This window comes from Mobula birostris, chromosome 3, assembly GCF_030028105.1.
Source record: "Mobula birostris isolate sMobBir1 chromosome 3, sMobBir1.hap1, whole genome shotgun sequence".
NCBI lineage: Eukaryota > Metazoa > Chordata > Chondrichthyes > Myliobatiformes > Myliobatidae > Mobula > Mobula birostris.
Window position 1 is genome coordinate 167187913 of NC_092372.1, and position 13269 is coordinate 167201181.

The window sequence follows — 13269 nt, forward strand, 5'->3', positions numbered from 1 at the left end:
CTTCTAGACAACACAGCAAGTCTAGTTGTGTCATGGTCCAGTCGGTGAAGTCTGTGTTCTGGTTCACGGTCCGGTCCATGTTTCCTTGTTCTGGGGTTTCTGGTTTTCCCCAGTTTCTGTTGTAGGCACATGATTCTCATTTTGGGGCTGAGACATAAATACCTACTGGACTGTTCTGTTCCCTTCCTTGTCTTTCCCCCCTCACCAGACTCTCTGCCTGCTCACCTAGCCTGGATACCCGGCCTGTATCGCTGAACTTTTACCGCCGGAGCAAGACCGGAGCCTTGTTAGGTCAAGATAAAGAACTGTCTTTCGTTGTGTGGAATTGTCTCTCTGTGTCCACGCCTTCACTAGGTAGGTCCGGCCGTTTGCCGCCACTTTCTGTTGGGATCCATCTCTTCACATTCAGCGTTCTGTTTATGAGTCCCGGCCCTACGTCCTGTTTCCAAAGAGGGGTCCCAGCTCTGTGTTCTGTGCTCCCGTCTCTTCTAGTCCAAGGCTCCGTGCTCCTGAAGCCCCTCGTCCAGTCCATGCCTAGTCCAGTCCTATCCAAGTCCTGTCCATGTGCCCTTACCTGTCCTTGTGTCTCACCCTACCCAGGAGTTTCTCACCCAAACCATGTCCAATTCTGTAGCCTCATCTTGTCCTCACCTAGTTCTGGAGTCCGAGCCCAAGTCAAATCCCAGGTTCTGGGTCCTCGCCCAGTCTCTGGCTCGGAGTCCATACCTAAACCTGTCTCCAAGCCTCAAGACTCCAAGCCTCAAAACCCCAAGCCTGTCTCCAAGCCTCAGGATCCCAAGTCTGTCCACAAGCCTCAAGACCCCAAGACTGTCTCCAAGCCTCAAAACCCCAAGACCCCAGCCTCCAGTCCTGCAGTCATGTCATGTCCATGCCTGGTTCTGGGGCCCGAGCCCGAGGCAAGACCCAGGTTCTGGGTCCTTGTCCAGTCTCTGGCTCAGGGTCCGAGTCCAAGTCTGCGTTCTTGTACCTGCTCCTTGTCTGTATCCTGTCACGTCCCTACTCTAGTCAAGTCCTGTTCCTTGTACTTCAGTGTCTGTGTCTTGCATTTGGGTCCGCCACCAGCGCCCCCATTGTGACAAGTTGCCTTGATTTACTGCTGTTTGATATACAATGACCTGGATGACTGAGAACTTTCATAGATAACAAATAAATCCTTTTATAGTGTAAGGAAAGTCACATATAACTATAATGATAGAGCCTTTGTAATATCACACATTTGGGATGTTCTTCTTGAAGGTTTATGCTGTTGAATTAAAGAGACTTCTGGCAGTTATTTTAGATAACTACCATTTGTTCAGTTTTATGTGGGTACAGTACTAAACTATTCTGGATCAGTGTGTATTATGTAGCTGCTAATGGCTTAATTTATTCCCATCTTATTAACAACTATTTTCCTAGTCCTTTTGCTGAGACTGCATATATGGGCTAAAATGCCAATGTTTGAACAAAAAGTGATGCATTAACAACTGCATTTTGAACTCAGTAGCGCAGTGTTGCCATGGATAATGCTACTGTTTCTCAGCTCCAGCGAACCAGGATTGATCCTGCCCACTCGGTTTTCTCTTGCATATTCTCCCTGTGACAGCTTTGATAATTCCAGGGTTCTCCCGCAGTGCAAAGGTATTGGCTACACGAACTGGCTAAAATGTATCGGTGAGCGTGTGAAAGAAAACCAGCCCAGCAGCCAGTATTCCTGAAGATAAGTTTGCTTTAGTTTGATTAACAGAATTAAAAATAAAACTCCTGGTAATGGGTGCAAGGAGCGATGGAAATAAACACCAAAGTGAGACGTGCACACTTTGGACGCTAGAGTGCACTGCAACGTTGCAAAGGGGGAGAATACAGTAAATAAGCTCATCAAAGAGGTAGTGAAGTTTACGAACGTACGAGTGACACAGGTGTCCAGAGCTAGGTGGTGGAAGTGGTGCTTGCTGATTTTTATCTCCCGTTTTTCTGCACCCGCCGCTCGCCTTGACCAGCTCTCTTCTGAAGCTAATCGTTGACGAGACAGCCGCGTTAAAACGGGAGCGTTAACCCCAAGGCCTGTCATGGAGATTCCGAGCCTGAACTGGCTTCTCTTGGCGTGCCAATGTATGCTAGTGAGCGGAATCGATGTTTACACCGCGGCGGTCTACGAACACAGATCGATTTTGAATCCAAGTCCGAAAATCCGTCCCACACGTCAGTCAGCGCTGAAGCACATGAAGGAAAACCTGAACATCTACCAACTACAAGTGTATGAAGCGAGCAAGCAGGTAAAATTTACTCTTACCATAGAACCATAGAAACTACAGCACAGAAACAGGCCTTTTGGCCCTTCTTGACTGTGCCGAACCATTTTCTGCCTAGTCCCACTGACCTGCACACGGACCATATCGCTCCATACACCTCCCATCCACGTATCTGTCCAATTTATTCTTAAATGTTAAAAAAGGACCCGCATTTACCACCTCGTCTGGCAGGTCATTCCATAATCCCACCACTCTCTGTGTGAAGAAGCCCCCCCCCCCCCAATGTTCCCTTTAAACTTTTTCCCCCTCACCCTTAACCCATGTTCTCTGGTTTTTTTTTCTCCCCTTGCCTCAGTGGAAAAAGCCTGCTTGCATTCACTCTATCTATACCCATCATAATTTTATATACCTCTATCAAATCTCCCCTCATTCTTCTACGCTCCAGGGAATAAAGTCCTAACCTATTCAACCTTTCTCTGTAACTGAGTTTCTCAAGTCCCGGCAATATCCTTGTAAACCTTCTCTGCGCTCTTTCAACCTTACTTATATCCTTCCTGTAATTTGGTGACCAAAACTGAACACAATACTCCAGATTCGGCCTCACCAATGCCTTATACAACCTCATCATAACATTCCAGCTCTTCTACTCAATACTTTGATTAATAAAGGCCAATGTACCAAAACCTCTCTTTACAACCCTAACTACCTGTGACACCACTTCTGAGAATTTTGTATCTGTATTCCCAGATCCCTCTGTTCTACTGCACTCCTCAGTGCCTTACCATTAACCCTGTATGTTCTACCTTGGTTTGTCCTTCCAACATGCAATACCTCACACTTGTCTGTATTAAACTCCATCTGCCATTTTTCAGCCCATTTTTCCAGCTGGTCCAAGTCCCTCTGCAGGCTCTGAACACCTTGCTCACTGTCTACTACACCTCCAATCTTGGTATCATCAGCAAATTTGCTGATCCAATTTACCACATTATCATCCAGATCATTGATATAGATGACAAATAACAATGGACCCAGCACTGATCCCTGTGGCACACCACTAGTCACAGGCCTCCACTCGGAGAAGCAATTCTCTACTCCAACTCTTTGGTTTCTTCCATTGAGCCAATGTCTAATCCAATTTACCACCTCTCCATGTATACCTAGTGACTGAATTTTCCTAACTAACCTCCCATGCGGGACCTTGTCAAAGGCCTTACTGAAGTCCATGTAGACAATATCCACTGCCTTCCCTTCATCCACTTTCCTGGTAACCTCCTCGAAAAACTCCAATAGATTGGTCAAACATGACCTGCCACGCACAAAGCCATGTTGACTCTCCCTAATAAGTCCCTGTCTATCCAAATGCTTGTAGATTCTGTCTCTCAGTACTCCCTCCAATAACTTACCTACTACGGACATTAAACTTACCAGCCTATAATTTCCCGGATTACTTTTCGATCCTTTTTTAAACGACGGAACAACATGAGCCACTCTCCAATCCTCCGGCACCTCACCTGTAGACAGCGACATTTTAAATATTTCTGCCAGGGCCCCTGCAATTTCAACACTAGTCTCCTTCAAGGTCCGAGGGAACACCCTGTCAGGTCCCGGGGATTTATCCACTTTAATTTTCCTCAAGACAGCAAGGACCTCCTCCTTTTTGATCTGTACAGTTTCCATGATCTCACTGCTTGTTTCCCTTAATTCCATAGACTTCATGACAGTTTCCTTAGTAAATACAGACACAAAAAACCTATTTAAGATCTCCCCCATTTCCTTTGGTTCCGCACATAGCCGACCACTCTGATCTTCAAGACGACCAATTTTATCCCTTACAATCCTTTTGCTCTTAATATACCTGTAAAAGCTCTTTGGATTATCCTTCACTTTGACTGCCAAGGCAACCTCTTGTCTTCTTTTAGCCCTCCTGATTTCTTTCTTAAGTATTTTCTTGCACTTCTTATACTCCTCAAGCACCTTATTTACTCCCTGCTTCCTATACATGTTATACAACTCCCTCTTCTTCTTTATCAGAGTTGCAATATCCCTTGAGAACCAAGGTTCCTTATTCCTATTCACTTTGCCTTTAATCCTGACAGGAACATACAAATTCTGCACTCTCAAAATTTCTCCTTTGAAGGCTTCCCACCTACCGATCATATCCTTGCCAGAGAACAACCTGTCCCAATCCACGCTTTTTAGATCCTTTCTCATTTCTTCAAATTTGGCCTTCTTCCAGTTAAGAACCTCAACCCTAGGACCAGATCTATCCTTGTCCATGATCAAGTTGAAACTAATGGTGTTATGATCACAGGAAGCAAAGTGTTCCCCAACACAGACTTCTGTCACTTGTCCTAACTCGTTTCCTAACATGAGATCCAATATTGCATCCCCTCTAGTTGGTCCCTCTATATATTGGTTTAGAAAACTTTCCTGAACACATTTTACAAACTCTGAACCATCTAGACCCCTAACAGTATGGGAGACCCAATCAATATATTGAAATTTAAAATCCCCTACCACCACAACTTTATGTTTCCTGCAGTTGCCTGCTATCTCTCTGTAGATTTGCTCTTCCAATTCTCGTTGACTATTGGGTGGTCTGTAATACAATCCCACTAATGTGGCCATACCTTTCCTGTTTCTCAGCTCCACCCATAAGGACTCAGTAGACAAGCCCTCTAATCTGTCTAATCTTTTCCGTAGATGCTGCCTGGCCTGCTGAGCTCCTCCGGCAATTTGTGTTTGTAACTTCATTCCTTTACTCCTTCCGATATGAAGCCCAACTGATGCAAAATTAGGGGCCAGGGAAATAAAGTATGACGTTTGGAGGAGAATTAATTTGTATAATTTAAAGTATGACGTTTGGGGGAGAATTAATTTGCATGAGAAACGCTGCAGCCTTGGGTATTCAGTTCAGGAGCAATGCACGTGTATTGGAGGTGGTGACGACTCAACATATGGGAGGATTGAAAATGTGAGTGGTGCGACAACAACAACATCTCAGTTAATATCAGCAAGACCAAAGAGCCGATTATTGACTACAGGAGAAGAAAATTTGAGGTCCACGAGCCAGTCCTCATTGGGGAATCAGAGGGCCAGCAACTTCAAATTCTCCCGAGGATCTGTCCTGGGGCCAGAACGTAAATGCATGACAAAGAATACAAAACAGTGCCTCTCCCTTCTTGCAACACACATCAAAGTTGCTGGTGAACGCAGCAGGCCAGGCAGCATCTCTAGGAAGAGGTGCAGTCGACGTTTCAGGCCGAGACCCTTCGTCAGGACTCACCAGCAACTTTGATGTGTGTTGCTTGAATTTCCAGCATTTGCAGAATTCCTGTTGTTTGCCTCTCCTTTCTTAGAAGTTTTAGAAGATTCTGCGTGTCATTCAAAAGTTTGACAGACTTCTGTCGATGTGTGGTGGAGAGTATATTGACTGGCTGCATTACGGCCTGGTGTGGAAACGTAAGTTCTCTTGAACGGAAAGATCTGTAAAAAGTAGTGGATACAGCACAGTTCATCAGGAGTAAAGCCCTCCCCACCACTGGGCACTTAGCAACAGGCACGAAACAGCACACCCTGGCATCTTCCCCACCATTTTGGGGGATTTTAACCAGGCCAGCTTGAAAAAGTCTGAATAATTATCATCAACAAATCACTTGTAGTACTAGAGGAAACAACACACTGGACCACTGTTACACCACCATCAAGAATGCAAGGCGGCAGGCCCTGATGGAGTACCTGGCAAGGCTCTGAAAATTTGTGCCAACTAACTGGGGGGGGGTGTGTTCAAAGACATTCTCAGTCTCTCACTGCCACGGTCAGAAGTTCCCACCTGCTTCAAAAAAAGCAACAATTATACCAGTGCCCAAGAGGAGTAGTATGAGCTGCCTTTACAACTGCCATCTAGTAACACTCACATCTACGGAGATGAAATCTTTTGAGAAGCTGGTCATAGCTAGAATCAACCCCTGTCTCAGCAAGGACCTGGACCCACTGCAATTTGCCTATTGCCACAATAGGTCTACCAGATGCAATCTCAATGGCCCTTCATGCGGCTTTAGATCATGTTGACAATACAAATAGCTATGAAAGGATGCTGTTCATTGACTATAGCTCAGCATTTAAGACCATCATTCTTATAGTGCTGATTGAAAAGCTACAGAACCTGGGCCTTTGTACCTCCCTCTGCAATTGGATCTTTGACTCCCTAACCAGATTGGTAATAACATCTCCTCGCTGTTAATCAACTCGGGGATGTATACTTAGCCCACTGCTCTACTCTCTTTATACTCATGACTATGTGGCTAGGCATTGCTCAAATGCCATCTATAAATCTGCTGATGATACAACCTCAGAAGGAGGCAAGAGGACATACAGGAGTGAGATATATCAGCTAGTTGGGTGGTGTCACAGCAACAACCGTGCACTCAATGTCAGTAAGTCTGAAGGGCTGATTGTGGACCTCAGAAAGGGTAAGACAAGGCAACACCAACCAATCTTCATAGAGGTATTAGAAGTGGAGAGAGTGAGCAGCTTCAAGTTCCTGGGTGTCACTATCTCTGATTATCTAACCTGGTCCCAACATATTGATGCAGCTATAAAGAAGGCAAGACAGTGGCTATATTTCATTAGGAGTTTGAGATTTGGTTTGTCACATAAAAGACTTGAAAACTTCTGTAGATGTACCATGGAGAGCGTTCTGATAGGCTGCATCACCGTCTGGTACAGGGGCGGTGTGGGGGGGTGGCTACTGCACAGGACCAGAAGAAGCTGTAGAAAGTCATAAAATTAGTCAGCTCCATCTTGGGTACCAGCCTCCATAGTACCCAAGGCATTTTCAAGGAGCAGTCCCTCAGAAAGGGGACGTCCATTATTACGGATCCCCCATCACCCAGGGCATGCTCTCTTCTCAGTGTTATGGTCAGGTAGGAGGTACAGAAGCCTGAATGTGCACACTCAGTGATTCATGAGCAGCTTCCCCTCTACCATCTGATTTCTAAACACTCATTGATCCCATAAGCACTACCTCACTTTTTGTGTTACTATTTTAATATACTTACTGTAATTCATTTTTTCTATATTATCATGTATTGCATTGTGCCGCTACTGCTAAGTTAACAAATTTCACAACATTTGCCGGTGATATTAAACCTGATTCTGATATACATGGAGTGCTAAGCGCAGGAAAGCAGCATCCGTCATCAAAGGCCCCCCCACCATCCAGGCTGTCTTCATACTTTTATGAAAATAAATCAGCGTTAATGGAATGGCAGAGCAGACTCGTTGAGCTGAATGGCCTAGTTCTCCTCCTATGTCTTATGGTCATATGATCTTATTTAAGTAAATACAGCATTAGCACCACTTTGCTTGTATGTTAATGTTTGGAGCAGTTTATCTCATTAGTTGTACTATTTAAAAGTAGAATTTTGTTTATAATGGTTATGCTAATCAAATTATTATTTTTGATATGTTTTAGGGAGCTAAGATAATTGTCTTTCCTGAGAATGGCCTCTATGGCTTTAATTTCACCAGAGATTCGATTTTTCCATATTTGGAGCCTATTCCAGATCCTACAGTTGTTAAGTGGAATCCCTGTCTGCATCCAAAAGCAGTTAATGATACAGAGGTAGGAGCTATATGAAGTATCCAGTCTTGTATCTCTTAATCTCATTTATAAACATTTCAGGAAAACAAGCTTATTCAGAATGTCTTGCAGAAAAAGGGTGCTAATGATTTTAATCTTGCATTGTATGTTTTGCATATATTGCATTAATTAAGTAGTAATATACATTGAGTTTGATGGGTGGCCTTACCAAATCACCTGTTTGGAATTGAAGCTGTCCTGACTAAAGAGTAAATTGGAGATGTAATTAGGCACATTGAATAACTTCCCATCCAAAATTTCAGAGAAACTCACTCTATATGCTCAGGGAAATTAAAGGTTTGTGGATCTGTCATCTTAAAAAGTTTTTGTAATCAAACCCAGAGAAGTCACAACTCTTAGAAGTGTTAACTCTGCATCTGCACTTGAAGTCTGGCCCGATTTGTTTCAACTTTGCACAATGCATGTTTATATTTTAGATTTGTAATATCTGTAGATTTTATCAATATATCTCAAGTTTCCAAAATTCATAGAAACAGAGGATTTTTACTGCATGGAAGATGGCCATTCTCTTCATTGACTCTGAACAGATTGCTTCATCAGTCTCAGTCCCTGGTCCTTTCACTCAAGCCTGTAACGTATTCTCTCAGCTGCCCAGCCAGTTACTCTTGGAAGGTGCTGATTAATTCTGTTTCTTGCACCATTACAAACAACAAATTCAAACCATAGCTATACTCGGTTTTGTATATCTTGTGCAGACTTTTAGATCTGTGTCCTCAGATCCTTGAACAATCTGCTGAGAGGAACAGTTTCACTTTGTTCATGATTTTGTGCATACCTAACAAACTTATCTGTTTCTCAGGCTGTAGCCCAAGGAAAAGGGAAAGTGCTATGAAGGGACATGGGGAGAGGGCGGGAGATTGGGGCTGAGAGGGAATGGATCAGCCATGATGAAATGGCAGAACTGACTCGATAGGCCAAGTGGCCTACTTGTGCTCCTATATCTTATGGTCCTCAATGGGCAACATAGGAGTGGGATGCTTAATTAAAGTGGGAGTGGGAAGCTGAGTGTTAACTCAGTGGACTGAATTCAGGTGCACTACAAAGCCCTACCAAACACTACTGTGTTTGCTTTCTCCAATGAAGAGGAGACCACAGTGAAGACTGCAAGATACATTCTGAGATCTTACTCCAAAGATTTATCCATTTTTCCTTGAAAAGAAAATACAATGTGCTAACCCTATAAGTTATTCTCTGCTCACACTAAAGTACTTGTTTGAATAGAACTGATGGTATACGTGCCAGTCTTAGTTCTCCAGTCATTATTCCTTGCAAGGATTACTGCTCGCTGGAAGCCTGGGTTTGAGGAATAATCCATTATAAGTGTTGCAGTGGTGCACAAGGATGCCCTTACTAGTAATAATCATATCATGAGATAGGATAAGATTCCAAGTAAAACATCTTGGCTTATTGCTTATTTAAACTTATATTTAAATATTTTTGAAGATTCATCAAAATGCTTGGTTATATGTTTATTAAGGACTGGCTGTTTATTGTAAATTATTAAATGGTGTTCCACAGTCTGTTCAACTGTGCATTATCTTACAAAATCCACATTAAATTCTATTATCTGGTACCTCCCGTAAAAATAAAAACTGTATAAACTTCTGTTGTTTAACCAAGTTTTTGTAATCGTATGCAGTTTCTGATTGTGTTGCTTTACAGTAGAAATCTATGCACCAGAATGCACTCAATACAGTTCATCAGTCATGAAAACTGATTACAGATGTGTGCTTTATTTCACTAGCTTAATCTGGCAAGACTAGTATAGTACTACATTTTTTATCTTAGTGAAGATGGTGCACATACTGTATTTGGTGCAAGTGTGTGTGATTGCGAGTAATCTCAACCGTTTTCATCTGAAATACATTGTTAATATCAAAATGTTTACATTCAGCATTCTATTTTCTTCTTGCTGTGGAATGGTTTGCACACGCTGGAACAATTGTTTGCAGCCAACTGTTCTCACCACAGTCATATCACAGAATTTTAGATTATAGGCAGATTGTATATCAATAATTTAGAAATAATATAAAATGGAATTGGGTCCTGAATTTTTTTTCTGCGACTATTTCATAGTACAACTTGGAAAATCTTGCTTCAAGCTTCAATAGTTATCACTTCAAACTGGGAAGCCTGTGTCCTTCCCTGTTGAGGCATTTCCACACTTGTTTCCTGGTACCTGAGCAATATCACTCACTTTTATAAACTAAGTGGACCACTACAATAACTGTACTTTAGGAGAGATGAGACTTTGGAAAGAATAATGTACAATGAATCTGTGATCTTTAATTCTCCCCAACAAGATGCATATCCATCACAAAAAATATATGCTAATAGTTTCCTTTTTTTTTTGCAGGTTCTTTATCAACTGAGCTGTATAGCAAGGTATGGCAAAATGTACTTGATAGCAAACATGGGGGAAAGGCAGTCCTGTAAGCGCAGTGATCCTTGGTGTCCCTCAGATGGAAGGTACCAGTTCAACACAGATGTAATTTTTGATGCTGAAGGTTCTATAATTGCCAAATATCATAAACAGAACCTTTACTTTGAAGAAGCTTTCAACACACCCAAGGTAGTGGAGCATGTCATCTTTAATACTCCTTTTGCTGGAAAATTTGGTATTTTTACATGTTTTGATATCTTATTTTATGAGCCAGCAGTGAGCTTAATTGATAATTATGGTGTGAAACAGATCGTATTCCCCACAGCATGGATGAACCAGCTTCCACTGTTATCTGCAGTCGAGTTCCAGCAAGCTTTCGCAACTGCATTTGGTATCAATCTCCTTGCAGCTAATCAGCATCACCCTGAATACAAAATGACAGGAAGTGGGATTTACACTCCTTTTGCTTCCCATGATTACTACAATATGGAGAGCCATGAAGGAAAGCTCCTAGTGGCAGAGGTTCCGATAATTACACATTACAATGTCAGCAGTCTGGAGCTGAAGACATCTCAGGGAACATTGAAATTTCCTGAACGGCACATTCACATTGAACCTTCTACTCAGCTGCAACGATGGAGCGTACAGATGGATCAAAGTCAGCAATTCTTACATGCAGCAGATGGTCTTGGTGATATCTTTTATAGTCTAATGATGTACGACAATTATACCTTTGTTCTTATGACAGACTTGGAAGGTGATTTGCAAGTCTGTTCCAACACGCTGTGTTGCCATCTGGCTTACCAGCGTAGCCATGCCAGTGGTCTGTATGCATTGGGAGCCTTCGATGGGCTTCACACAGTACACGGCGTGTACTACTTGCAGGTGTGTGCTTTGGTGAAGTGTCCACGCTCCAGCATTGACACCTGTGGACAAAGTGCTACCACTGCCTCCGATATTATTGACTTCCAGTTGTGGGGAAATTTCAGTACTCACCATATCTATTCAGAGATACTGGCTACCGAGGTGAAACTTTATCGTGCAGACACCTTGGAGTGGGTTAACAATAATTTTTACATGACTAAGCAGGGAATGACAGAGGGCCTTATAACTGCAGCACTATATGGAAGGTGGTACAAAAAAGATTAATGGGATAAAATTTCAGATTGTTTTCTGATTGTGACAATTCTTAAATTAAGGATTAATATTGACGAACTAATGATTTACACACCTGGGTAGAATTCTGGATTTTGGCCAGTTACAGACTGAAAACATGTTAGCTCTTAACTCTGAGAAGGGCCCACTTGGAGATGTAAGACAAAAACATTCCGAATGGATGTATCTCTGAAGACATGGCCATCAAGGAAGCCAGTCCTGGGTGTGGCTGGGACAACCTTTAGACTTTGCTGATTTCACCATTAACTCCTCCACCAGTCAGCAAGTGTCCCATTGCAGACAGCTATCTGTAAACTAAAGCACTCTTCTGCAATAGTCCAGCGTCCAGAATGCTATTGAACTCTATCCTTATCCAGCAGTTAACTAATTCTGCTAAAAAGTCTTTACTACTGAAGTCCACCAATTAGCACGGGCTCCTGCTTCACCACTTCCCTTCTCGTCTTTATTCTCAATCAGTTTTATGATTACTGACTTGTAATGTGAAATTTGTTGTTCAGTGCCAGTGGTACAGTGCAATACTTAATAATAAAAAATACTGCTACAATTTCCAACTAGAAATGAAACAAATAAATAAAGCAGTGCAAAAAGAGAACAAAATGGTGAGGTAGTTTTCCTGGGTTAATGGATTGTTCAGAAATCTGATTATGGAAGGGAAGAAGCTATTCCTAAACTGTTGCGTGAGTGTCTTCCTGCTCCTGTCTCTCCTTCCTGATGTTCGTAATGAGAGGAGTGCATGTCCTGGATAGTGAGGGTCCTTAATGAAGGATTCTGCCTTCTTGAGGTATCACCTTTTGAAGATGTCCTCAATGGTGGGAAGACTAGTGCCTTTGATGGAGCTGGCTTGAGTTTACAACCCTCTCCAACTTCTTCTGATCCTGTGTATTGGAGTCTCCAGACCAGACACTGATGCAACCAGTCGAAACGCCGGCCAGCTTCCAGTCAAGAAAACGCCTGCCTGCAATGCTCCCACGGTCAACATCTTCTGGATAGACAACAAAACCATTTATTGCATTTCTTTCATGTCTCTTATATCTGTTTCTGGAACTGTTGGAGCCTGTACTTTGCAGCTTGGAGACCGTTTGGGTGATCCAGCGCTTTGCTGTCTCCTGGAGGATTCCGGGAGGCAGCGAGCACAAGCCTCATGCCGATGTTCGACTCCATTTCGCCGATTAAGCCTCCTATTGTTCACCAATTAAAGCGATGAGGCGATTGTGGAAGTTGAGCCTGCCTTTTGATGACTCTGCTGCCGGAGAGGGGAGGAGAGGCTGTGGCCTGCTGCTGTGCCTGGAGAATGTTATTGAGGTTTTCTGTGTTTTGAACATTACTATGGATTTGGACTGTGGACAATAGACTTTTTTTCAGTCTTATAGTTTTCCATATTCTGTTTTTTGCCCAATTTTTCTCGGTTTTTTTGTGCAGGATGGGGAATTTGGGAGTTGATCATGTAGCCATTTTCCCCCCATAGTTTTGTGTCTACCTGAAGAAGAATTTCAGAGTTGTATACTTTAATAATAAAAGAACCATCGAATCCTTTTGAATGCCCTCCATGGTACATTTTTAGAAATTTGCTTGAGACCTCGGTGACATACCAAATCTCCTCAAGCTCACAATGAAGTATAGCCACTGTGTAAGAGAAATTTATATCACAAATTTGACATAAACAAAAACACAGACACTGGTATTTGGTTTAATTACTTTATTACGTGATCACAGAGAGCTCACCAAGATCCTCTGCTAAAGCGAGCACAAGCATGATCTTTTTTAGCTTAAAATGCATCCACCAGTTTTCAAGA

At 42.7% G+C, this 13269-nt stretch overlaps 1 protein-coding gene across 5 annotated transcripts in view; it reads left to right on the plus strand.

Annotated features, from left to right (window-relative positions):
• The window catches only part of btd (biotinidase), a 40035-nt gene extending 27036 nt beyond the window's left edge, over positions 1 to 12999 (plus strand). For 4 of the 5 annotated variants that reach the window (XM_072253634.1, XM_072253635.1, XM_072253637.1 and 1 more), the window contains 3 exons: positions 2001 to 2276; positions 7729 to 7878; positions 10274 to 12999. In XM_072253634.1, the coding sequence (XP_072109735.1) occupies positions 2070 to 2276; positions 7729 to 7878; positions 10274 to 11449 (1533 nt within the window). In that variant the 5' untranslated portion in view covers positions 2001 to 2069 and the 3' untranslated portion in view covers positions 11450 to 12999. The remainder of the gene's footprint in view (positions 1 to 2000; positions 2277 to 7728; positions 7879 to 10273) is intronic. The other variant, XM_072253638.1, reaches the window with a different exon arrangement.
• The last annotated feature ends 270 nt before the right edge of the window (positions 13000 to 13269 follow it).